The sequence below is a fragment of the Nipponia nippon genome, unplaced genomic scaffold (genome assembly GCF_047370975.1).
Source record: "Nipponia nippon isolate SJK-2023a ecotype South Korea unplaced genomic scaffold, ASM4737097v1 scaffold_3, whole genome shotgun sequence".
Taxonomy (NCBI): domain Eukaryota; kingdom Metazoa; phylum Chordata; class Aves; order Pelecaniformes; family Threskiornithidae; genus Nipponia; species Nipponia nippon.
This window is the reverse complement of record NW_028262347.1, coordinates 113,325,262-113,351,616: the sequence shown is the minus strand read 5'-3', so window position 1 is coordinate 113,351,616 and position 26,355 is coordinate 113,325,262. Positions and strand designations below refer to the sequence as shown.

Sequence of the window (26,355 nt, the reverse complement as noted above, 5' to 3'; positions counted from 1 at the left end):
GTAAGTCTTTTACTTGGTTTTGATATATATAAGTGCAATAAGCTTGTGTACTAAGTTTTCCGAGTTGTGCTCACAGGCTGGATGTTGACTTTGCTTTTTCAGGAATGATTAAACCCAAATAATTCTCCCTTATAAATAAAGCAAAGATACATGCAATGTTTCCCAGCAGAGCCCTATGGGAGGCTAAGCATCCTCAATTCTGATTTAGTTGATAGCACACTACGCCTCTCAGATTTGCCAATGAGAGGCCAAAGCTAAGAAGAAACTATTAGATATTCATAGTTTTCTTCTGCAGCCTCACAGTTTTGGTTTTTTTTTTTTTTATCTGTACGCTTAACTATCATCTACTGTTGGTCACCTGTTTAGTTCAGTGAACCTACTCAAGATCTCAGTAATGGTGCCGTCCTTATTTGCTTACCTTCATTTAACCACTCTGAGAAGTACTGCCATGGTCTTAATGATACGCCTGTTGAGCATTAGGTTTTCCAAAAGATTATGTGAATTTAAAAAAGGAAATATCTTTTTTTAATTTTCCTGGATATGTTGTTAAACTGTAAACTTAATATTGTAAATGGCTTTTTTTGAAAAAACAACATATTAGAGACTGGTTTTGTGACCTCTCATAACGCACAGTCCAGGAACATGTCAGGTGAAACTGAAGGGTATACTTCCCTGGTTCCTTTTCAGCAGCCTAAGCCTTCCACAAGGAAACCAAGATTTCATAATCTAAGAATTTAAATTCAAAAAAGAAATATTCTACTAACATTTGTAGCTCAGTAATACAGGCTACACAACAAAGAGCAAAGAGCCAGATTTTTTTCTAATTTGTGCTGGCTGATCTAAAAGTAAGACTATTCAACAAGTGAGACTTGCTTAAAAATGGTACAAATGAGCAGTCAGCCAGGCCCATAATTAGAAGAGCAAGTCTAGCATGAATTCTCAGCACTAAAATCTTTTACTGTTGTGGATATAACTTTGCTGACTCTGTTCATCAGTTGCTCAGTAGCAAATGATGATTTTGAAAGAGGAATTCTGCAGCTCTATAGATCCTGTCCTGCTGTAAATAACCAGACAGCTTTCAGAGCCAGCATGGCTCTGTCTGCCTTGCAGGAGTTCCAAGAAGTCTTTGGACTTAGATGGGTTTGGCTCTTTACCAGCTCTTACACAATTCAGATGGTGTGCAGCGAGCTTCTTCAGAGCCAGCTTGATGGTAAAATGTGACAGAAGAGCGTTGACTGGCCATATGATCACTGCCCATCAGTAGCTCATTCCCCACCAGTTATGAAATGGTTCCTGTAGTTTCGACACAGTTTCTCAAGTTACCCATCTGCATAGGTCAGTCAGTGAACCTAAATATTACCTAATGGGTATAATAATCCTGATCCTATGTCCTCCTTCCACCCTGTGTTTTGCCCTGTCTTATCCTTCCAAACAACGAGTAATCTCAGGGAACCTCTGCAGGGCAAAGACTATTGTCTCACATACTCCTGTGCTCAGAACGGCTCCTGCTGCTCTTCACCTGCAAGCTGAGTCAGGAATTGCCCCTTTAGTGAACCACAGAAGCGTGCAAGTCCTTTGGAAACTTGCAGTCACAACACAGGCATCATTATACAAACAGCTCAAGTGTCATAACCCATTTATTGAGGCTCTGCCTTATAAGGAGTGACAGAAAATTTGCACCCCAAGTAGCAGGGGAAAAAAAGAAAAAGTAAACAAGCAAACATTTGTCATTTTCACCCTCAAAATATTGTGAGCAGCCCTAATCAGAATTGAAAGCAAGAGCCTTGTAGTTCTGAGTGTTATGAATTACTCTCTGGACCTAGTTTACAATGTTCTTAACTCATATCTATACTGTTAGAAATGCACTATGAGGGAAAGATGCAAAATATGACTTTGCAACAAAGACAAATCTCACTTTCATGGACTATTATTCCAAGGAAATGACAAAAGGTAGTCCAGACAAGGGAGCATATACCATTCAAAAAATGATTTAAAAGCCCCTGGTCACACAAAGTTGGAAAGGATAATTTTAAAGTGAAAAGACAGCAAATAACTTGTGGGTTGAAACGGCTTGAAAGCTAATCCCAGTAAATCAATGAGCACCTTGGAGGGCCCTTCAATGTGATCTTCAGCAATTAATGGAACATGTTACAACCATGTTCTGAGCATATGTCAGGAATAAAGTTGTACATAATATTGGGCAGCAGGCAACGCAAATTTTATGCAGTGTTTCTCTGCAGCTGTTCCTGGAGAACTTCTGTTTTGCATACTAGCTTGAACATGTTCAGATGTTTTCACATACTGGGAGTAATCCTTCAAAATGCTAAGTCTCTTACAAAGATGTCAAGCACCGTCAGCTCTCACTGGCCTCAATTTGAGGACAACAGTAGGATGCAAGATAAGGTCCTTTGCAGATAAGACAGAACAATCAAAGAGTAATTTCCCACTTCATACAAGAGTTTCAGTTGTGGGACTCAGGTATGAGAAGTCAGAGGCCCTGGTTTGAACTTCAGCCCTAGTTTCATTTCCCAAATGATCTCTGAATAAGAGAAATACATGGCTGTACTCCAAGTCTCTCATAGAATACACATCCATTGATGAGGTTCCTCCAAAGAGACCTGAAACAGTAGCGGGAAATATGCACTGACAAGAAGAAATTTTTGTAAACTCTGTGAAGACCACTGATCTAAGCTTCCTCCCACTGGCATGTCAGGAAATGAATATATCGTCTTTACAGTTTTGAGAGTAAGACAGGAAAGAACCACTTGCACAAAAAGCTGTTCCTACCTTCTGTTTGAGCTCACTGGTTTCATTGATGAAACAATCTCTCTCTTTCTCCAATTGGTAAATAATCTTCCTTTGTTTCTGAGCTTCATTCTTATAATTTTGGATTTCTTCTTCCAAGTTCTTCTTTGACTGTTCATGGAGCTTCACCAAATTTATCTGCTTCTGACTGGCACTGGCAGCCTTGACCAAGTTCTACAGGGAACACAAAATAATGACTCTTGAGCTGAAAAGGCAACACTGCCACCACTATGACAAAAACATGCCATTGTCTAAGTGCGTTATGGACTTCCCAATGTTATTACCCTATATCTAATTTGTCAGTTTAAATACCTGAGCCTCAAATCTGATTAAAAAAAAAAAAAAATCTCTAACACAGCTGCTAAATAGTGCTTTTTCTGATTTGAAGTTAAAACACCAGTTCCTGTGTTACAAAAAAATGGATAGGATTGTTTAGAAGTGGATGTAACTAATGACTGGAAAAATCTTACCAGCTTTAAGGCATTTAGATTGTAAAGCATGCCAATAGCCAGTAAAATAAATCATAAAGCCAAATACCCTTCCTTCTCATGTCTTAAATAGTACGTTCAAACTGTAAATTAACCAAGCTTGGTTTAAAATTATGCATAAGGATTAAACAGAAAACACCAAGATATCATCTTTACCAAATCAGCCTTCTGGTCCCAGTTTGAAATTTCTTTCCCTATACAAAACAGGTATTAGTTACCTGCCAAATCTGAGCCTCCACTAGAGTCAAGACACAGGACAGCAAATCTATAGCAAGTAAAGCATCTCAGAAATCATCTTTTAGCATTGCATTTACTAGATTACACTTCAGGAATGCCCATAAACATGAGATGCTATCCTGCGGTACAAGAACCTTGGGCTGATGGAAAATTATCAGTATGAGAAATGGACCTAAAAGCAAGGATTAGTATTAACACAGCCTGACAAGCTGCTACATGGTGTGTCAACAGTTTGGTTTGTTCTTTTACTAGCAAAGACTTAGTTTGCCTACATTAATATTAAACTTCATGTGCTACAGAGTGTAAAAGCACAGATGTAATGAACTCTGGATATCAAATAACAGGTCTGCAATAAAGGTGAACACATGTAGCATTTTTTAACTCCCTGACAGTTTATATGCTAAGACTTAGAAATCTTTTGTGTGTTTATGGGTACTAACGCTATTTCAATGCACAGAAAAGAAGCAGTGTAAGCATCTGCTTAGGGAAATCTGAACGTTTTACTTAACTATTTATTCTACAACAGTGCTGTGTCGCTGTGAGTGTTTAAACTACAGACATTTCATTCTCAAGCTGTGAGATTTGCTTATCAGTATTACCAATGCAAGCTCACCTTGCTTAGCATATCCCTTTCCCTCACAAGCTCATCTATAGCTTTCTTGTCAATCTCCACCTGCTTTTTGGCAGCCTCCAACTCTAGAGAAAAGGAGGAAAGAGAATAAATCCTGGGTTCAAACTGTACAGCTGCTAAAAATGCAGAAACAACTTAGAGGACTTTTTAAAAAGCCTTAACATTACATGAATAGTTTTATTAGCTGTGACCAGGTTTTGCAACCTCAGGTATCAGCTAATGATGTTAATACTTATTTGGCTACTTAGAAGAACTTAGAAGAACTCAGGCACAGTAATTAGTGGTATGAGAACTTATTGCATTTGAGTGTTCAAACCAAGATACCACAAAGAAGTCATATTTTCAGAAATCATGGAGCACACTGAAAATCACAGGCTTTTAAGAAGCTTCAATGTGAGCATCCAAAAACTGAGGCACTTTCAAAAACAGTTACCTTCAGAATTATTCTAATCTGTCTATATGAAACCCAGTTCTCCTTTGAAGCAGTGAGATTCTGCTGGCTTCAGTGGAGTTAAAACTACTCGCTATGGGTCAAGATTAACACTGGACATACATATACTATTAAAAACTGAAGAGACATGTTTTCGCTATATTTTAAAATTAATTAAAACCTGCTACACTAACACTGCAACTCAGGAAATGCAGTACACTGGAGTGCTAAGATATGTAAAATATTGCAAAAAGATGTGTTATTAGTAGCCATTCCAGTACAGATCTGAATTTCCTAAGTTCGTCTCTCCTTTCTAGTACAGAGCATGACCTTAAGCAGTACTAGCAAAATGCTTGTGGGAAAGCTCTTCCACCCTCATAGAGATGCATGAATAACAAACACGACTTTCCACAAATACAGCTGTATGGAAGGATTCATATCTCATACATGCAGTCTCTTCAGGACACAAGCTAGAAACAAGGGAGAGCAAGGAAAGGCATTTATGCCAGTACATATCAACTTGAAGTAGATGAAGTTTCTAGCAAAGATTTTTTTTCTGCCCCGAAAAGTGAAGTCTCATCAACTCAAGTGTTTGCCAACTTCATAATATTATTTTAGCAAAAAAAAAAAAAAACATAAAACTGTTTTTTCTGAAAATCACCTTGAAAATGTGTCTATTTTTACTTCAAAGCATACTTTATTTTGAAATTTATTTGCATTTTAAAGTAAAAAAAAAAATGCTCAAAAATACCCCCAAATTTGTTTTTTAAAGTTAAACAAAATATTTTATTAGACCCAAGGCATTTTCTTCCAAAATTTCCATTTGGCAAAAATGTTGAAAGCTCCTTCTTAAAAAGTTTTCCAGATCTACTAGCAAGTCAAAGTCAATACTTGGACAGTTCTAGTATCCACACTGACCACTGAAATCCTAAACATACCGGAACTAAGTTTATCAGCTCACTTGCACATATTCATTTCCAGGCTGTAACTACTCAGTAGAATCAAAGCAGGAAAAAAAAGTGTGTCCTAACCACACCTGATTTCAATAAGCTCTGAGATTGCTTCTGTCTCACGAGTCAGCTCAGGAGCAATGCAGGTACATTGGGGATGACTATATGACGTGGCATAAATTGGCACACCACAAAGTTCAGTTATGTCTGTTGTATTTTCACCCCACATATGCTACATTATGAGAATTCTGTAACCCTACAAGGTTTTTGAAATGCTGCTGTAGATTCCAACTGTCATTTATAGTCTCATACTAGACGCTAAAAGGAGAATGATCCTAACAGGAGAATGCACCCTGAATGAATACATTACAAATCAGAAGACAGATGCATCCATCAGTTAGGTACCTACCTCTCTCCAGTCCAGATATTTGATTTTTTAGGGTGTTTCTCTCATGTCCTGCATCAACTTTTTGCTCCTCTGCAACACGCAGCTTATTCTGGAGAACATCTCTTACTTTGTTCAGCTTTGAAATTTCAAGGCGCATCTGAGTCACTTCATCGTCTCTGGCCTACAGAACAGCAACAAGGAAAGGGGAGAGAAAGTATCCACAGAAAGAAAATACCTCTGTACTTGGTGTATACTTATTCCATGAAATTCAGGAAGCAAAGTTATAAGTGCTATGGGTCACCTGAGAGAAGATAATTAGCTAACTGAACAATATTAAAAATAATTTCAACAACGCCAGCTAGGGCAAGGAAAATGATAATCAAATCCTATGCTTTAGGGCTGAAGATGATCAATAAAGAATCCCCAGCTGCAAACCTCACACAGCACTACCCAATTAGGCCTGCAGATTAAACATGGGCAGCTCTAATTTCCTTTGAAGCATTAGGGACAGTGACTGCGATGAGAAAGATATCTGTAGTGTGGTTTGGTTGCATGTCCCTAACAGCAGGTATCTGTTATCCTCATCTGTTTTATAACCTATGGCTATAAAGAAAAAGCAAAATGTAGAGTTTGCCTCATTTGCTATGCAATCAGAGGAGAAAATAATCAATCAAAACACTGCATAAAAGTTAAGGAACTGGTTACCAGGAAACACAACCAATAATCACAACAGAAATTTGTCTCTTTCCTTTTAAGAAGTAAATATAACTCCCTCATATAATTCAGTGCCACTGTTAGGTTTTACAGCCATCACAGACTACAGTGTTCCACTTACAGCCTCAGATACTGATTCTGTAAGATGGTGAATCCTGCTATGTGAGTATCCTCTGGGAGGATGTGAATCTCCTCAATTCTTAGTGACAATAACCTTCAAGAGATTTATGGATACTTTCACAGTTTGGGTTGCCCAACACCATAGTGGAGGCACTCAGCACACTGCAGGATGAAATTGCAAGCACAGTGCTTACAAAAAGGGCATCTCAGATCATGACTGGGGCTCTTAGAAGCTTTAGCAATTCGCTTAATTACTAACTGGGCAGTATCTTTTTTTTTTTTTGTTCCCTGAAGTCCATGTGCATGACTCTACAAGTTGCATCAACTTCTCTTGAAGTTAGGATAAGATCATAGAATCAAAATCCTCCTTTTCACACTCCAGAGCCCCAAATGCAAGTCACATTTGAACACATTTTTTGTAAAGTTTTAAACAATGATGGTATTGCTAGAAGTAATGATAAAAAACCAGATAACCTGGAAAAGACAGTAATTTGTTTCTCAAACAGGTAAGAAAAATATCTTCCAGTCTGCCTAACAAAATACAACAGAAAACAAGCTCCTACCATATGGCCCATTAAGGATCCAAATCAGAATCTTCTGTGTTATATTAGTTATGATCTGTCAGTGGTTAGTTTTTATCATTCTGCCTAACAGTTCCCATTTAAAAAAAAAAAAAAAAAAGCTCTCTATTGGCAAACAACCTTTTTATTTAGGTGAATTGGTTATACTTGACTAAACCTTGATAAGATAATGATTTTCTACCCAAATTTTCTAATGTTTAGTGTTTTAACCCCAATGATGATACAAAATGCAAGATATGGCAGACAGAGTAATAACATCTAACACTTACACATTACCCTTTATCACAAATGCTCTCAAAGTTCCCTAAAAAGCATATGCAGGAATCATCTCATCCTTCCCCAACTGAAACTCACCTCCTTCTGAGTGGTACAAAACAACTGTTAAACAATGTAAAGTCAGGCAAGAAAACCATTTAGATCAGAAAGTAAACTCCATCTTGGTTACTTATATTTAACTTTCCCAACCAATACTGTGGGGGCAAAATTTTAGTGTTGGAAGCAAGTGCCTTTAGTGGAAGCTATCCAGGACACTGTCGTTATAATTCATTAACATTTTTCAATGCGTTTTGGCAACATTCTGATTATGTTAATCACTGTAAGAAAGTAGTTGCTCTTATCCGAAGATCTCACAATCAAAAAAACACCTTAAGCTTGTCAAAAATACCATGCATCCTTTACGAACAAAATATGTTGAGCATTTTGATTTCTCTGATTTATGAAATACAGCTCCTCCAGCAGGACAGGTGCTACACTGTCAGGGGACAGGGTTGGAGACTGCACCATGGTGCTGCCACAGAAAGAATGGCATCCAGTGACAGCCAGATCTATTCCTAAAAACTCAGATTTCCCCCAAAACTACCCGTAAGAAACTATCAGTACAAGAACTGAGGTCATCGCTGTCCCAAGCGGTAAGGCTGCCGTCAGAGTGATACGGCTGATAGGATGCATGCACCTTCTGGTACTTACCTTCAGTTCTGCTGTCTTCTGCTGGATGTCCTGCATCACCTCTTCAAACATCACACTGTGCTGCTCGCTTTCTTGCATGAGCTTATTATTTCTCATCTGAAATTGCTCAAGTTCCTTACCAGCTCTTTCATTCAAGATCTGTTAGATTAAAGAACAATCCTATTAATTCTTTTTAATCTCATTACAATATCTACATATACATGAAGACAGAACCTTCCATCTCCCCAGGAGATAAAAGCTGCTACAGATAAAAGTCTGCTTAAAAACCAATCTTCATTGCTGATGAAATTACTAATGTGAGATATGATAAATGTTCATATTGACTAGGGGAAATGATAATTCTAATGAATAACACAGCCAGTGTCGTTTTTTTTCTGGGAGCTTAGCAGGTCTCTCTTGCAGGTGGTAGATAAATATTTTACTACTTGTTAAGCATTTGGCAAGCATCACGTAACAAAACAACTTGCTACATACAATTACTGAAAATGAGTATGAGATTCAAATTACTTCAATCAGCAGAGGGCAAGAGAGCTCTGTTTCTTAGCAAGCAAATCCTACATTAATACGCAGATAACATTTCTCTGCGTACTTGGTTTGCTGAGACCAGGGCACAACCATTTTCCTCTCTAATTTGTCTTCAGTCAAAAGCCCAGAACAGCAGTTTCATGGTTTCTATGGAGAGCATATACTTCAATACTGGAGCTGCCAGTCTTTTCTTCTGCTTGATGGGACTTCCCCTAACAGGTATTACTCCATAAGTGAGGAAAGAACAATCATCGTATTTTTCACTTCAACCGTTGTGTGATAAACTGATGAAGTCAATATGTACCATGCCCTTTAAACATTAAAGGAAAAGAAGTGGAATCTCCCTCTTCTGTATGCATGTAGAAGCAAAGACAAGGTAAAAACAAGGAATACTGTTTCTTGTGTTGCAAATGTCAGGATAACACTGTGTTTCAGGTGATTTTTTATTGAGACTTGGACATGGGTGGTATGAAGCCTATAGTAGCTGTATCAAACCATTTTCACTGTCATGCAAGCAAGGATATTTTATTAGAAATTTCAGTGGAATAAGAGCAAGCATCACAGCCAACTACAATTCAGTTGAGAAACAATAACCCAATGACATTGCAATAGCTGAGTCACCTTCTCTTGCAGATCTCTGCTCTGACTCTTGCACAGTTGGATAGAATCATAAAATCATAGAATCATGGAATCGTCAAGGTTGGAAAAGACCCTTAAGATCATCGAGTCCAACCGTTAACCTAGCACTGCCAAGTCCATCCATCTGTTCTCAAGCACCACATCTATCCGTTCTTTAAATACCTCCAGGGATGGAGACTCAACCACTTCCCTGGGTAACCTGTTCCAATGCTTGACTACCCTTTTGGTGAAGAAGTTTTTCCTAATGTCTAACCTAAACCTGCCCTGGCGCAGCTTGAGGCCGTTTCCTCTCGTCCTATCACTCGTTAGTAGGGAGAAGAGACCGACCCCCACCTCGCTACAACCTCCTTTCAGGCAGTTGTAGAGAGCAATAAGGTCTCCCCTCAGCCTCCTCTTCTCCAGGCTAAACAACCCCAGCTCCCTCAGCCGCTCCTCATAAGACTTGTGCTCCAGACCCTTCACCAGCTTCGTTGCCCTTCTCTGGACACGCTCCAGCACCTCGATGTCCTTCTTGTAGTGAGGGGCCCAAAACTGAACACAGTACATAGCCTGTGTTTTGGACGGACTTTTTGCAAAAGACAATGCAGGGCCTCCACAGACACCTTCAAGCCAGCACAGGCAACAAAGACAGTGCAGTAGTCTGAATAACTAGCCTAGGTACAGCACTTTATGTGAACTACTGGTTTCGAGGATAGTTTGGACAGTTGAATGCCCCTAAAATCTGCACTTAGAAATGTTGAAAGGGGCTACAGAAAGGAGGAGGAAGAATGGAATCAAACAAGGAACTGTAGATATCCTATTTAAAAACAATGTGATTGTCCTGGCAGATCATGGAGCTGCCCTCAAAAGCTGCATAAAATCAGTGATATTCAGAGAAATAATCAAGTCTTCTCTGTATCTCTTTATGTGAAGAATTTTACTAAGACTCTATGTTGACAAAAAATTGTCACAGACCTCTACCTTCACAAATTCAGGGACCTGAAGGGAAGAAAAAGCCATAAAAGTCATAAATTTACAAGATACACACAACTCCCAAAGAAGTTTCCCTTGAGGTAGGACTGTTTTACAGTGATGAGATCTCCCCTGCCATTTACTGAAATTGCTTCTCTGAGAGTTTCTCAAAGTCAGGGGAAATGGACTGAAAACCTGAAAATTCAAACACTTGCAGAACACTATGTTAGGACATTTCCAGATAAAGTTTTCAGAAACAGAATGGGAAAAATCAATCAAAAAGGTTTAGGAAGACAGTTCTCTGCCCTTTCACAGAAACTCTTCCACAATCTTGAGAGGTAGATAAAAATTATTGTGACAGAGAAGAAAGAAGGAGTCAGAGGTAAAATGACTCTACCAATGCCACTATAGTCAATCAGTGGCAAAACTGGCAACACATGTCAGAAGTCCAACCTGGCAGTCTCCTGTTACTATCATTAGATCATCCATGCTCTTCACAGACTTTGTCTCACTTGCTGTGATCTTTTCAAGACAATCTCTGACAGTATCATTGAGATCCACTACTGATTTCTGTGAGGAAATCTATCTGAAATCTGTCAGCAAGGTTTACATATTTATTTATTAGTAAAGTAATATTTATATAAAAATAAATATTTATTAAAATTTATTGACTTAAAATAATCTCCCTCCCTCTCCCTTCAGGAAAATCCATTTTCTTCTTATTTTGACATCTGACCCTAATCTTAGACCTGATGAATAAGTGTGCCATGTACCCTACCTTCTGATCTTTTAGTTGCTGTTCCATTTTCAGTTGTTCTTCTTTGTTCCTCTGTATATGTTGCTGTAAATTCTTGATCTCAGCTTGCTTGTTATCCATTTCAGCTAGAAGATTTTTCAGCTCCTTCTCCATTTTTTCCTTCTTTCGAGCCTCTCGTGATGCCTCATTCTGATGCAGCTGGATTTCTTGCTGAAGCTATAATAATAGAGAAGACAATAGTTTAAGTTCTGCTGCCTTATATTCAGGAAAACAAGGCCTCTCACCTCTCCTTCTATTATCCTTGATTTTAAAAACAACAGCTTCTATACTACGGTACCCACTACTACATGGAATATGCCAGATTTTCTCAGAAGTAAATATGTTCTCTAGTGGCTGAACAAAAAATCCTGCATGAGGGAACATATTTATTGATGACAAGAATTTGTTGAGCACCAGTCAGTTCACCCACACAGAAAGGTCTGATAAAGTTCAGATATAAAAGCATTCCTCTGGAGATGCAGGGGCACAAATGTATTTTCAGTTGTAAGTTACTTGTGAAGTGGTACTTTTTGAATGCAGCATTAAAACTAATTTGGGCTTGATGTTGTATTGCAAGGATTTTTATTTTGATTTTTCTCTCTCGCCAGCAAAAACACTTATTACATTGATAGTAAAGGAAAGAGAGAGACGCCAGACCAGTGTTCATTTTCACAACTGCTCTCAATCTTTCTGCTCTCAAAGTTCCTCTGCAGGAACTTTGAAAGAGGAGCTTTCTCTCATATTTAATAGATTGCCTTGTGACTTGTGCTCTCTCCCTCCCCAAAAATGTGATAGAGCAGAATCAGCAGAGAGGAGACACGGGGGGTGGGGGGTGATCCACATGGAAATATTCAGTTCTGACAGGGACCAGCAATTGAAAGATGTTCTTTGCTTAAAGATTCTTCTCCCTCTGAGCCCACAGATGAAAAGTTGCCAGAACTGACTGGGTCTTCAACAGGATCTTCAGAAAGACATTGTCATTTAAGCAGTCTGAAGTGGAGAATAATTTCATACTGGGAGAATGGGAGGTGGTTACAAACACTGTAACAATCCCATACATTTAAGGGATGGTGAAGTGAGAATCATAAGATTAAGGCTGGCAAGATTCAGTGAGTTTTGACGGGAGTCTCAATCCTCTCTCTTTTCTCCCATGCCCACAATGCTGTCAGAAAAGCAAAGATTTATATTCTCTTGTAATACATTCCCAACCATCTGCTTTAGAAACAGAAATGAGTTCTCTGCATGAAACCTAAGCTGATCATTACTTTCCTATTTGTGATTAATAAAAAACTGTAAGCTAAATTCTACTTCCATCTCTTCTCTGTTCTTTGTTTAAGTGTTCTTTTCTACTTTTCCTTTTTCCTGTTGTCTTGCTCCAGCCCCTATTTATATTCTGCTTCAAATTCTTTTCTTCCTCATTATTATGTTTTTATACTTTGATGTATCAGAGTTCTGTATCCCATCTTCCATCCTTTTCTACTTTCTCTCCATTCAGTGGGTAACCTATAGATCATCAGTATTGTGTATCTCTAGCTGCTATACACATTTAAAGGAAGCGGTATATTTTGCTCAGTAAAGAACTGTCTACTCAGATGGTCAGAAAAACAGGGAACTTAAAAGAGGAGACAAAAAAAAGGAAAGCTGAGATGGAATATGACTGCTTTCTACAGACACTGGTGAGGTGAAAAATTATTTAAGCTGAAAAACTGTGGGCAGGAGTAAGTGTGAAGAAGAAAGTGGGAGGTCTCTAACCATTAGAAAAGTGAGGTTCTGGAAAAACTTCCCATAACCAGTAGCAGAGAAAATAGCCTAATTAGCTTTTAAGTCAGAATTTGATACAATCTTAAAAATGATGGTATGGCATCATATGACAACCACTGCCAACAGCAAGGGACCTAGGATCTCCATTCCAGGTCAATCTTCTAAGTGGTTCTTTGGAGGTATAAGGATTTACAATGCAGAAAAAGAAACACATCTCCAGTATGAAAGAGAACTATGATTCAGGCGAAGAAACCTTGGCCTCATTCAGGGTATTGGGAAGGTATGGAAGCAGGTGGTACATGACAATACACTTTGCAAAGGCCTTAGCCTAGAAGTAGAGAAAAATATGGAAGTCATTCACAACAGACTCCTTTCTGAGCAATCCTGAAAATGTTTGAGATGTGAAAGAACAGGTAGTGGCATACTAGTCAATGGAGATCAGTTGCAAGAGTGGAGAATGGTTCAGGACAAAGCCTAAAATCACTACCTGGTGATCTGTACAGACCTGCATAACGGCTTGATCTGCCTCGTTTTTTGCCCTCTCTGTATCCTGCTGCTGCTCTGTGGCTTGAGTTAGACTTTGACGTAACTTCACGACCTCTGACAAGAGTTCGTCTCGCTCCTTTGTTCTCTCTTCTTTGAGTTTTAGCAAATCCTGGATACTGGAAGCAAGGAAATAACAGTCAAGCAGTGTCACAGGCCCTTTCTGTTCTTCCTCCTATGCCAGAGCAAGATCTTTTGTGAGAAAGAGGAGTTTAAAAGTAATTTGTTTCATTTTAAACTCCTCTTGGATTAAGGCTCTGCTGGTCAATTGAATTATAGGCTCTATCTACTGTGATTGTAGTCACCGTCAACATAGGCAGCTTTAAAAGCTAATGTAGTCCAATAAATCACTGTTTCCTGTTACACCACATCCTCGTGGTTCTGAAGAAACCTTCAGTTTCCCAAAAAGCTAACTGGGAACAAAATTCCTTCTTCTCCGCCCATTGCAAAATTACTCGGGGACCAAAAATGTTGCATTGTTGTAACCAGTCTCTCTGCCGCTTACCTGACTGGGCACCTAACTGGGTTATGTCTTACAGTCATCTAATGTAAGAATAAAAACAGACTCCCTGTTTGGACACATTTACAATCTGAAAAAAAGTCCAAGCAGTGTGGGTTCAAGTTCAACCTTAAAAACCAGCCTTATAGTTCTAAAAGCCTACAGGGTTTTCAGCCCTATAGGGCTGAAAATGTGCAAAGGAGTTGTCTAGTCCTATGGCCTTGTTACTGGACAGAGTATTTAAGTACGGAACTGGAGGGCAATACACGGGAATTTAAGAGAGCTGCCTTTAGGGAGAGTTATACTAGGGGAAGGCTTAATGACTGAGCTTTTAGATCCGAGGAAATCTGTTACACAGGTCCAGAACATTTCAGGCCCAAAAGGTGAAGGAGTGGATTTCTCATGCATGCAGGTCGTTTATGTGCTGGCACATTCCTTGGAGGGGAAATGTTTGAGCACGCTGAAGGCCCTGCTCACAGACGCAAGTCCACAAGTCTTGTTTATGCAGCCTGGATACACAGTGCATGGGGAGATGAGCGTGCCCCATACATACCCTGAATGCATAATATAAATAAATACTTTACACAGCATGAAAATTTCAAGCCAGAATCAGCTGGGCCAACAATCAGCAATCAAATGCAGCAATCTCAATAGAAAGTCCACAGGTCATAGGGTCAATATACTTAATCTCATCTTTGAGTTTACACTTAATCTTACAGCATAAGCACAGTCTGAGGACCTGATACTACAAACACTAGCTTTTGGAGCGCTTCTGAGCAGCTCCTGAGGATCAGTACTATTCGCACACTGCAGCAGCTACAGGCTCCACCTGAGACTAGGTCCCTTTACGCTAGTGGCTGCATAAGCGTTCAGTAAAAAAAAACTATAGTCTTGAAACTGTATAAATATAAAATACAAACAAGAATACAGACAGTGATAATGCCTTATAACAAAGCTGGGAACAGAAGAGAAACAAAGTGTCCTGCTTTCTTATCTACTTGACCATGCTGCCATCATATGTAAAAATGTTGACAGGATCCTATTCTCAAAGACAGAATATGTTGAAATGCTAGTCAGATAAAACAATAGGACAGATACTGAGAAAGTGCATAATATTGATTTTCATGTGATCCCTCAGCTTAATCCAATGCTGAATGAACTCACTCAGAGCCCAATTCTGTACTTGCTCGCTGCATAAACACATAGACCAATAAATGTGCACTCATGAGAAAAGTAAAAGGCAGAAAAGACCTCTCTCTCTGTTTTCCAGTGTCTTTGTAGTGTCTAAATGGATAAACAAGGTGTAGAATGATAGAAAATCAGATCAGGCTTTCGCCGCTCCCTAGGCAAAACTTACTTGCACTCCTGTCCCAGGGACAGTCCAGATCCTTGCTCCGCTAGGTTAGTTAGGCGCACAATTTCCTCTTGCAGTGAATGAATCGTTTCCTTCGCTTTCTGTTCCTTTTCATAGGCTGTATCCACCATTTTCCAGGCCTTTTCAATCTCCTAGGAACAAAACAGAAAACTATTACATAAACTGAATTGGGTTGAAAATGAACAACAAATTAAAAATTAATTGCCTTGCATTTTGGTTAATTAAGGAAATAGATTTTCATGCCTTTTCATGCTTAGATTCACAACAGTTTTCTTCACCGTCTTTTCTTTTGGACAAGGGCATAGCAAACATTTTGAGCCATCCAGGCTATGTCAATTTACACCACAAAAAGCTCTAATACATTTTCTTTAACACATAGATCTGAACATTATCAAATCTCACTCTATGAGGTTTTGGTTGTGTGAGTCCCAGTAATATCTCAGTGCCCACAAAGGTGCCATCTACTTAAATAGCTGACTTATGTCTATAAAAATTTTATTAGTTTTTACGACAATGAACATCCAATTTGATTTGGATGAGAAAAAGATGTTACTCTGGGCTTTTCTCCCTCTTTGTTCATTTTCTTCTGTGAGGACCTAGTGTATTTTGATTTTAACTATAGACAAGCCACAATTCTCATGCCAAATTTCAGCACATGGAATTACTTGAATGACAGACTCTTGTGCCTCTCACAAGCCCAGGATTTGATATCCACAAACAGGATAAGGGAGGAGGGTTCACTGGATTTTTTAAATTCCTCTGCATCTCTCCCTTGAATCAGATCCTTAAGAATCACACAGCAGGCTTATTCCTTGCCAGGTTCAAACCAAGTTCCTACCAGTCCTGGAATCCTGTGCTAAAAAAATGCATAGATTCAGAAAGTGACTGGACTGGAAGAAAGGTTCCCAAAGACTCAGTAAATGATGAAGACACTACTTTTGACGCCAGAAGTCCCTGAGCTGCAAATCACAGCATGATGTCCTCTCTCTTATGCTCTTTTCTCAGCTGGCTCCTGGTGGAGTTCTGGACTTGATGGACTTCTACAGATTTAGACTCCAAGTGTGGCTGTGCAAGTCCACATTAGCTCTAGGGGCTCCCCAAGCAAAGCCAGATAGAAGCTTCATTACATCAGGCCATAATATCCCTGTCAGCTCCTACTTGCATCATATGAAAATGGCGCAGGGAAAAAATAATTAAAAAACACTCCACAATGAAGAGTACCAAATAACTTAATTTATATCAAATTGTGTACAGCAGTTCTTTATTGAAATTAACATCTCTGCTTCTAAAAAAAACCTATTTAACACTAAACTCAAAATGATGACACCTATATTATGGTACATTCTTAATATATTTATTGAGCTCTTTTATATCAAATAAATGTAGTACTTAGCTGTTTACTGCCTAAATAAAACATTCAAGCTATTGAACTAGCAGAAGTAACAGGCTTCCAGAATTTGCTGAAAAGCTAACACAAAATATAACATCTGTAGCCTCTTCAAACTGGAGAGGGAATACATTTTCATTTTATTTATTCAACTAGTTCAGCATATCCAAGTTTGAGAAACCATCTGGAGCTTAAAGATCAGGAATGTTTGCTCTTCTTCTTTTTCTCCAGCCTATTAATAAAGAGTTAAAGGGTGGGCTTTACTTACTCAGAAATTCTGAAGGAGATTATAGTCAATTAAATTCACTACCTACAAACAGTATTTTCATTACTTAATAAATTACTTAGTTCAGAATTTAGTTTGAAAAATATGCTTTTCACTTGTGTATCAAGCATATTTAAACAGTTCTAAATATTAAAGTCAATTGTTGTTACATTTTATACATTTTGAGTTCTAAATTCAATTCAAATGCAGCAATGATCACGCATAAAGTATTAAGTATCATCTAGTAAATAATAAATTTTTCATTCATTATTCTCTTACATAAAAATGTTCAATTATGAAATTTAAACAAATGCATGCTAAGCTGAAGTAATGGTATGAAGACATGATGTATCACCTCGAGTGGCAGAAAAGCATAAAATACAGCTGTAAATAAACATGTTTCAAATTTGCCAGCCAATAAGAGGCAACTAACCTTTCTCTAGAAAAATGCAAATGGAAAATAAGAGTAAAGCTGATTACTTAAATCAAAGCTTCCTGCTGGCTGATTAGACTGTGATTAAAATTGGTGAATTAAATCATTATGATTGGAGTTTCGGGGGAAAAAACTGGTGAGTAAAATCAATATGCCCTCTGAGAGGTCTTACTGGCTTCAGTATTTTGTTCTGGTGAGTATTCGCAAAATGATCCCCTGAAGTCAATGATGCCATTCGGAAAAGCAGTGACTTCAGGTCACCCTAAGCTGTGCTTTTTGAACTTTGTCTTGCTTTCAATGTGTAAAAACAATATTATTGAACTTGTATTGATAAGACCAATTTTCATCAATAAGGTTAGCAGGCACAGATGATGGCCCCAGTAACAAGCAAAATCTAAATAAGAATTTGCTGCAGACTCCAGCATCAGCAAACCTGGGCTTCATTGTAGTTGTTTCTTGGTTGTGTCTTTTACTTTGAATAGCAGATCAACAGATTGCTTCCTTTAAATTCAAAAGTAAAGAGGAGGAAATTTTTGATGGTGGAAGCCTTCATTGAAAAAATATTCACATTAATACTCAGTGGAGATGGGATCTGAAATAATGCAGAGTATGTCAGCACCACTGGGTGATTGCAGTACATGGTTAGGTAGGTAACATGCATTGCAGTCTGTTGTATAATTAAAGATCGAAGTACACTGGATGCTTGCAGTTAGAATCATTCAAAAATTTTTGGAGAAGTACTGGAACTCTGGAAATTGTGAAGCAGAAGTCATAAAGTGTGACTGCCTTACTTTATTTTCTTTAAATACCCCAAAAGATCACATCAGTTTCATTGCTCAGAAAATTAGAATTACTGAAATGCTTTCTTTGTATATTGGACTGATACCCCGGGAAACTGAAAACTTGGTAATTCCAAGCAGGTAGTACAAGCTCCTATAAATTCCCCTTCTAGGGTTCTTCCAGTGCAGCCTTGTGGATGAGTATCCCTGTCAATGATAAACAGAATTGTATACCCTTGTGTTCAGCTTGGCACTTTGCTCCTTTGATATGACTGGAAACAGCGGACTATTATGTCCGGTTTATTAAAACTACAAAACAGAGCCCTGAACAACCATCAGACAGTTAACAGCTATTGATTATTATTGACCTGGGTCTTACCAGCCACTGATCTGTGTAGTTAACCCCTGCCCCTAAACAAATCCTTCTGATTACAATGAGGCTTCACACAGAGAAAAATTTTGCTTCTGCAACTTTTATTTGTATATGAGAAAATGACCTAGGAGAGGAAAGCTGTACACCTGTTACCCTGATGACCCATCAAGTCACCAAGATTTAGGGCCTTAATTTGAAGCAACTATACCATTTTTACAGGAACAGCCCCACCGGGATTCTCCTATCTTTTGTAAATAATGAAACAGTAGAACAGATGATTGTTTCTTTAATTTAGCGCTGAAGAATATAATCTTTGCTATTTTAGCACTTGAACTTTCCTCAACACTTGTCTTGGGCACTTGCAAAACACATTTTTTGAATGTTAGCAAAATTGTAGTGAAACACTACAGCTGCAATGGAACTTCCCTTCAGAAAGGAGAATAACATGAAATATGAAGGGTATATCAAACAAAACCCCAAAACATGACATGAACATTTTAAACAATAGCCAAATAATTCCTGAACATTTAAGGGAAATACTGATTCTCATAACCAAACTGAAAAAGTATCAGTGCTGTTTATTTGGCCCACAGCACACCACTAGAATTGAAACGTCACCTGTTGTGCATTGCACATCATTTCTAATAGGATCATATTGTCAAGCAGCTTTTTCACTACAAAATCTCTTAGCTGGTTCAATAGTAGGTGGTATTGTTAAGCCACACCTTGCCTAAGCTTCAAATTAGCTGCTGAAAAGGCTCTTATTTTTCCTACACTTACGCTTCTCAGTTTTATGACATTACTAAGGCAATGTCTCCCCAGCTTGAGAACATCTTGAAGGATTGCCTCTGCTGCTGTTCACACTCAGAGTATTGCCATGTAATGGCAGAAAGAAAATGTTAAGGATCGTCGTGGTTCCTGACACCCACCTACCAGCTTTTGATTAGCAGCAGTGAAAATCAACAAGATTTTCTACACAGTTTTCCTCCTCCTTGAGGATGCTTTGAGCAGTACCATGGGCTTGTAAGCTGCAGCCATAGGACGACAGCACTGCTATTTGTATTTACTCTGAGCGTATTTTCTTCCGAATTCTAAGGACAAGAAACTTCATTTCAAAGAACTTCTCTTTCTGTAGTCCTCATAGATCACTCTGGATTGTTACACTGAATTTATTTTACTGGAACAAAACACTTTATTGTAAAGCATGGAGGTTTCTCAACTAAATGCTAAATTAAAGCCTGTCTAGGTTCCACAGCCTGAGCTTTTAAAACATCAGAAGGAAAAAAGTTCAAAATACAGTCTTCTGATCATTTGGCAGCGTTAGGTTTCTGGTAGTCAAACATCACTGTAAAGCTAAAAACATCGACTGTTTTTAGCGAGTCAAGCACTTTGATTTGACAGAGTTCAAATCAATAATAACAAAGAACACATCAGAGTAAATTGGTAAAATCACATTGAAATGCTATATAGGATTCCTTTTCAAAAACACCATGAAACATTTATTTATGAGAGTTGATGACACTTCCCTGGTCTACAACCCATATTTCAGCAAGTAAGTAGATTTTTTTACGTTCTGGCAATAGTTAACATCCAAGCAACACTTCAAAAATATTAATGAATCCAGTCTCAAAAACTGTATATTGAGTTGGAAATGCTCTATTTCACAGAGGGGAAGCTTAAACAAGAACTATTAGTGAGTACTTGAAAGCCAATGGAGGTGCTTTAGTGCAAATAAACACAGAATTTGACTGGGACTAGTAAAAATATCAAGCTAAAGAAATACAGAGATTGGTAGCAAAGCAGAGGTTAAAGAACTGGAGATGGCAGCGCTATAGTTAGTCCTCTGGCTAGTTCTCTACATAAAATAAAGTGTTCTTGTAGATGCTTTTCTTATTACCATGTTTTTAATTAACAATTTGCACATCATATTTAATTCTATTCAAAACTTTACCGTCTTCATTGATGATATAGTTCCCCGATCATCTTTAGAGAGCTTTGTGAGTGCAGCTACTTTAGATGAATTCACCACAAGCTCAGCATTCAGCTCCCTGCATTTCTCCATGAGACGCTTTTCATTTTCATGAGACTTCTTCATAACAGCATGAAGCTTCTCATATTCTATTCGAAATTTTTCCAGAGTTTTATCTCCCTTAAGTAGATCGATGACTTCTTGGAAGTCTTTTTCCAGTGCTTCAAATGCACTTTCTTCTAGATATGGTTTGCCAGACTTTTCCTGAATGAAATGAGATACATAATCAAAAAACAGGAGGAATTCAACATCTCACTTATGACCCCAGAATATAAAAAAGCAATATACTGAGTGTGTAACAGCTACTAAGAAATCATGACAAAATTTTCTGAAATAACAATTCTCTTGCTAGCATATGATATGCACATTGCAGGCTATTTTTCAAACAGATCTCCCCCGATTTTACTGAAATAACTTGTGCTTTAACAGTCAGACTTCCTGTAATTGAGTACCACAACTACTTTAAAGATAGGTCTATAAAGTATATCATCATTGTGGTAGTGTTTAAATAATACATCAACTATTCAGGAAGCCCAGTATTTTAGCCTCAATTCTTCCCAGTTCTCTACACTCTAAAGTCTGATTAGTTTATGCTTTCTATGCAGATAGCACCAGCAAATCACTTGCAGATAAGCGTGTCTGAAAGCTCCAGTAATGCCAATGCAGCCAATCCTTCCTCTGCAGGAAATGCTACTGTTAAACCTTTCACAGGGGACATTTTTGATCTAGCTCAGTTCTGACGCCAGATTTTGCCAGCTCGGTTGCTGGACACCAAATTCCACCAATATTTTTCAAAACATCTTAAAATAAGCCTCCATTATAGCCTTCAACAGAACACAATCATACTAAGTGGAGGCAGTATGGCCACTTCTTGGGAGCTAGCTTGATCTGCTAAGCAGCAAGGTAAATCAGCCCATGGGATGCTTCGTGCTGTCACAGATATATTGCTTCATTACTCAACCTTGCTCAAAACTGACTGGAACATCTCTACGCTGCAATCTGAAGTCTAGTTATACCCCTATAATCGCATCTCCGAGGTGGACTCACTTGGCTAGGAAACCAGCTCTCCTGTTAGCACCGGCCATGGACCTATGGAGAGTCCCCCTCACAGAGGAGAGGCACAGCTCCCACAGCCTTAAAAATCTGCCCTCATATCTCCCCTGCAAACTAATGGACTGCTATTTCAAAAATGGTTCAGGCCCCTACTCACCATTTGAACACAAACCGTTTAAACGTGAGAGTTTTCAAAATTCTAAAAAAAACAAATTCTGAGAGCAAAACAACACATTTCATTTGTTTCATTGATTTTTTTTTTGGGGGGGGGGGAGAGTACATAAGTTCACGCTACCTGGAAAATGTTAAATTAAAGGGTTAAAAACGGACCCTTATGACTTCAAGTGCGACGAGGCAGAGCCACTGGCTCCAAATCCCCCCTCCTTGCCAAGGCTCTGATTTGAGGGGGTTTTTGTCAGAAACTTCAATGGGAAAACAGCAAAGGCAACTTAAATATTAAAACCCAGGCTGCTGTTGGGTGGAAGGGCGGTCTGCGTGGCATGGCCGAAGTTCGGTGCGTCGCCCCTTCAAACCCCTCTGGTGCTCACAGCAACGATTTTGGGGTTCTTCTTATTTCTTCCTCCTCTCCAACGTCAAACCTTCAGTTTTGATCTCATTTCCATTTGTGATCATAAATAGAGTTAAAAGAAGAGCAGTAACAGCACATGGGAGGGGAAAAAAAATCACACCCATGATCTTAAAAGTAGCAGGTGTTCCTAAAATGTAAGTGTTATTACTGCCTATGTACAAGTAGCGTAATTGCTCCTGCTTTCTACACAGGATCTAATTGAGCTCTGCTCACAGAAGTAACTCAACGCATAAATACGGTATATAGATGATACAGAAGATGTAGTCGGGCTTATTCTGAGGCACAGCGTTCGCCCCACCCAAAAATCAGGTGTGGGATGGAGAGTGAGGGAGGGCTCACCTCAGCCATGCTGCCGGCGGGATGGGGGCGGGAGGGCCCGGGGCGGCGGTCGGTGCCGGTGCCGGTGCCGGTGCCGGTGCTGTGGCGGCCCCAGGCCGCGGCGGTGCAGAGGCCGCCGCGCCGTATCGTAGCAACAGCGGCGGGCGGGGCCGGAGGGCGGCGGGAGGGGCCGTTGTGGCCGCCGCGGCGGCCCGTGGGGCGCGGAGGCCGGGTTTGCCGCCGGGGCCCTGGGGGCTCCGTCTGCGCCGCACCGCTCTGTGGGCTCACGGCCCGGAGGTCTACTGAGAGAGGCCCGTCGCGGCCCTGCACAAGACCCTGGTCACCCCGCCCCGTCCCTTCGGCCGCGGGGTTTTCTTCCAAAGCTGTCCATCTTGCTGTTGAAACTCAGCCATCAGGGATTTGAATCAAGGACACTGAGGAATATTTCTCCTCTGACAGGAAAGGCCAGGAGCGGCTCCGTGAGCAGAGCAGCGGGGCCAGCGAGGTGCAGCGGCTGGGCAGGAAGAGTCAGTCGTCCCCTCAAGGCACGGAGGGAGGCAGGGTCGGTCCTGTGGAAGGCGATAAAAGGGGATTTGTGCGGTTTGGGGGCACAAATGACATTTGGAGCCTGGCTTCTGTCATTTCATTGCACCTGACTGTTCACACTGGCTTGTCTGTGCGTGTGTGAATGATATTGTACAGACCACGGCGTAGAACAAGGGAACGCAGGAGAGTGGCTCTGCGCCTCGAGAGCTGTGTGCAAGGATCAGCTCCTGCTGTTTGCTCCACTCCCAGCTCCCAAACTCTTGAAATCACAGAATCATAGAATCATTAAGGTTGGAAAGGACCTTTAAGATCATCAAGTCCAACCGTTAACCCAGCACTGCCAAGTCCACCACTAAACCATGTCCCTAAGCACCACATCTACCCATCTTTTAAATATCCCCAGGGATGGGGACTCAACCACTTCCCTGGGCAGCCTGTTCCAGTGCCTGACTACCCTTTCAGGGAAGAAGTTTTTCCTAATAACCAACCTAAACCTCCCCTGGAGCAATTTGAGGCCGTTTACTTGGTTTTACCTCTATGGGGTCACAAACTGTTTCATCTGATAGCTTTTTAGGGCAGGGAATGTATTGTACCATGTGCACACTGCCTAGCAGAATGGATGTTGGTTATGACCTTAATGTACCACTTGAAACTAATAATGACGATGGAAAACTTCTTCTCCTCCTGGTTTAATGAAGCCTGAATTGTACCACTTCATTTTACTGATTACGTGGCAAAATAGGCAATTTCAAATGGATGCTTTCAAAAGGTCTGATTTTACCATTAGAACTGGAGAATAATACACATTTTATAATGTATTCTCTATATGTATGACTTAATTTACACAATATCCTACATGCTGAAACATAGTTTCAATCATTTCAAAGCATGCTTCTAATAAAAAAACTAATAAAGTTCCTTTTCTAAAAGTTTTGCACTCTTCTTTTTCCTCATTTTCTTTTGTACTGATGTTTCTTACATAATAAAATTACCAGGAAGATGATCATGGTAAATTCCCTGATTCTAGGATTTCAGATTCTGAAGAGGACCGAACTCATAGGCCTTTAAAAGAAAAGAGCTGCATGTGTAAAGAAATACCAAAAGACATGATTTTTAATTCGCTAGCAAAATACTGCTGGAGGAAGGGGATATGCTCAGAATTAAAAAAAAAAAAAAAAGATTATATGATATAAGAAAAAAGCGTTCACATTTACATCTTAAATATATAACCTTGATATTTATTATACTCTTGCTTATGGCTTTAACAACAAAACAGGATTGGAAACTTATGAAGGGAAGTAGTTACCTTTGTGCTTTAGGTTCATGTTTGCACTTGTGGGTAACAGCATAAATGTGTCCAAAAATGATACTCATTTATTGAGGCATTCCCGTGAGCTTCTGTTTTTCAAACTCCTGGTGATTTGTGTCCTGTGAGATGCTCTAAGGGGTCTCACAGACTCAAGACTGTATAGGCTGGTCTTCATGACAACTGCTGTTTGAGCTAAATTCATTCCAATTTGACGAGTTCACCGTCATGGTAGCTGCACCTCTAACTGCAGTGCAGACGCAGTAGGGTGACTGTGTCAGGAGTTCGCGATAACTCATGGTAATGCCCATTTTTTATAAAGCAGCCACCACGCCTTTAAACACCACAACTCAGCGCATAGTTTTAGAGTGCAAACAGGACACAAATCTGTGACAAGACTCAAATATTTACTTTGAATTAATTCTGCAACAAACCTATAGAATGCCTCAACAGGTTCCTGATCAAGGAGCAGGACTGACACTCAAGAGGACATCTGGGTTTCTGACCTCAGCAAAAATTTCCTGTAACTTGGGACCAGCCACTTAAAATTCCCCATGCTTTATATTCATCAGTAAAGTGGAAATAACCACAGCTGCCATCCTGCAATAGTGTTGTGACTGTCATGGCTATAAGTGGTGTGCTCCTGGCATAACGTGAAGCTATAGACAAGATGGAGCTCTTGAAGTGGAATCACTTTTTAACGCTTCCTTTTAAACTAAGTCTATGTTGCCAGCTCTGGAAAAACCTTTCTGCTGGTAAGAGCAAAAAACTCCCACAGCCACAGAAGAAAAAAAACAAATAAATCACCTTCAATAAAAACAAATAAATCTCCATTAACAGCAGGGACAAGCCAGATCCAGAAAGTTTCGGTTCATCGAAAAGGTTTTTATTTATTTCCCTGAATATCTGACTTTGTTCAAGAGACATCCGTACTTTATGGTAAATAAGCAGAATCACCTGTTTCACCAGCTGCATAAGAGAGGTTCGCATCATGGGGTGTGTTTGTGTGCGTGCAGAAAGGGTTACTAGAGAAGAAATATTTGCTCACTGATTTATTTGAGGTCACAACCCTCAGGCAGTTAATTTAATGCACGTTTTAAACTGTAGTGGCATGAAAATGATAAGCCATCACTTCCTGACTGTAAGGATTTATGGGCTACTGCAGAGATATAAATAAATAGAGTAAAATCTCACCATAACGTTACCCAGGAGAATGTAAGCGCTTTGGGGCAGGGACCGTGACAGTACATGTCTTCTGGAAAGTGTAAAATGAACTTGTGGACACTGGAAGGTAACGATGAGAAGAACTGATAAAGGAAAGCCTCAGATGGGGGGGCTGAAATGTGTTTCCTTCACACCATACTGTTGTAAGGACGAGTATCACTAGGTGGCACTCCACCACTACAGTGGTTTGATAAACTGCTCCCCCCCCCCCCCCAACAGCTATTTTCAGCCCTGACAAGCTTTTCTGGTTTAGAAACGTGTTACAAATATTAATTAATACATGGAGACATAATGGTTGGGTGAACATGTGTTCATGGATGAGGTCCTGTATTTGCATACAGTTTTGCTCCATTTGCTCAGATCAATGGGAGATTACCACTAAGGAAAGCAAAATTTGGCTAACAATTTACTAATATTAAAATATTATTTCATATATATTACAAATATGTTACATAAATATTACTTATCTAACTGCAAGTCTTGTAATTTCCCCAGCAATACAGAAATCCATCACAACCTCATGGCCTCAAACACCAGTGACACTACAGACACTCAGTGGGCTGACATCTCGGGACGTACCCTGAAAGCCAATTTGTCTTCTCAGAGTTACATCAGGTTTGCAGTATTAAAAGGAATAAGAGCTTACTAAAAACA

The 26,355-nt window shown here is 39.5% G+C and overlaps 1 protein-coding gene across 1 annotated transcript in view; it reads right to left on the bottom strand.

Annotated features, from left to right (window-relative positions):
* The window catches only part of CFAP58 (cilia and flagella associated protein 58), a 68,196-nt gene that overhangs the window by 37,565 nt on the left and 4,276 nt on the right, over positions 1-26,355 (bottom strand). Inside the window, exons 3-10 of the mRNA XM_087766043.1 lie at positions 20,588-20,869; positions 15,382-15,530; positions 13,488-13,644; positions 11,204-11,398; positions 8,311-8,448; positions 5,951-6,110; positions 4,144-4,226; positions 2,788-2,979 (exon numbers count right to left, since the gene is read on the bottom strand). Of these exons, the coding sequence (XP_087622169.1) occupies positions 2,788-2,979; positions 4,144-4,226; positions 5,951-6,110; positions 8,311-8,448; positions 11,204-11,398; positions 13,488-13,644; positions 15,382-15,530; positions 20,588-20,869 (1,356 nt within the window). The remainder of the gene's footprint in view (positions 1-2,787; positions 2,980-4,143; positions 4,227-5,950; positions 6,111-8,310; positions 8,449-11,203; positions 11,399-13,487; positions 13,645-15,381; positions 15,531-20,587; positions 20,870-26,355) is intronic.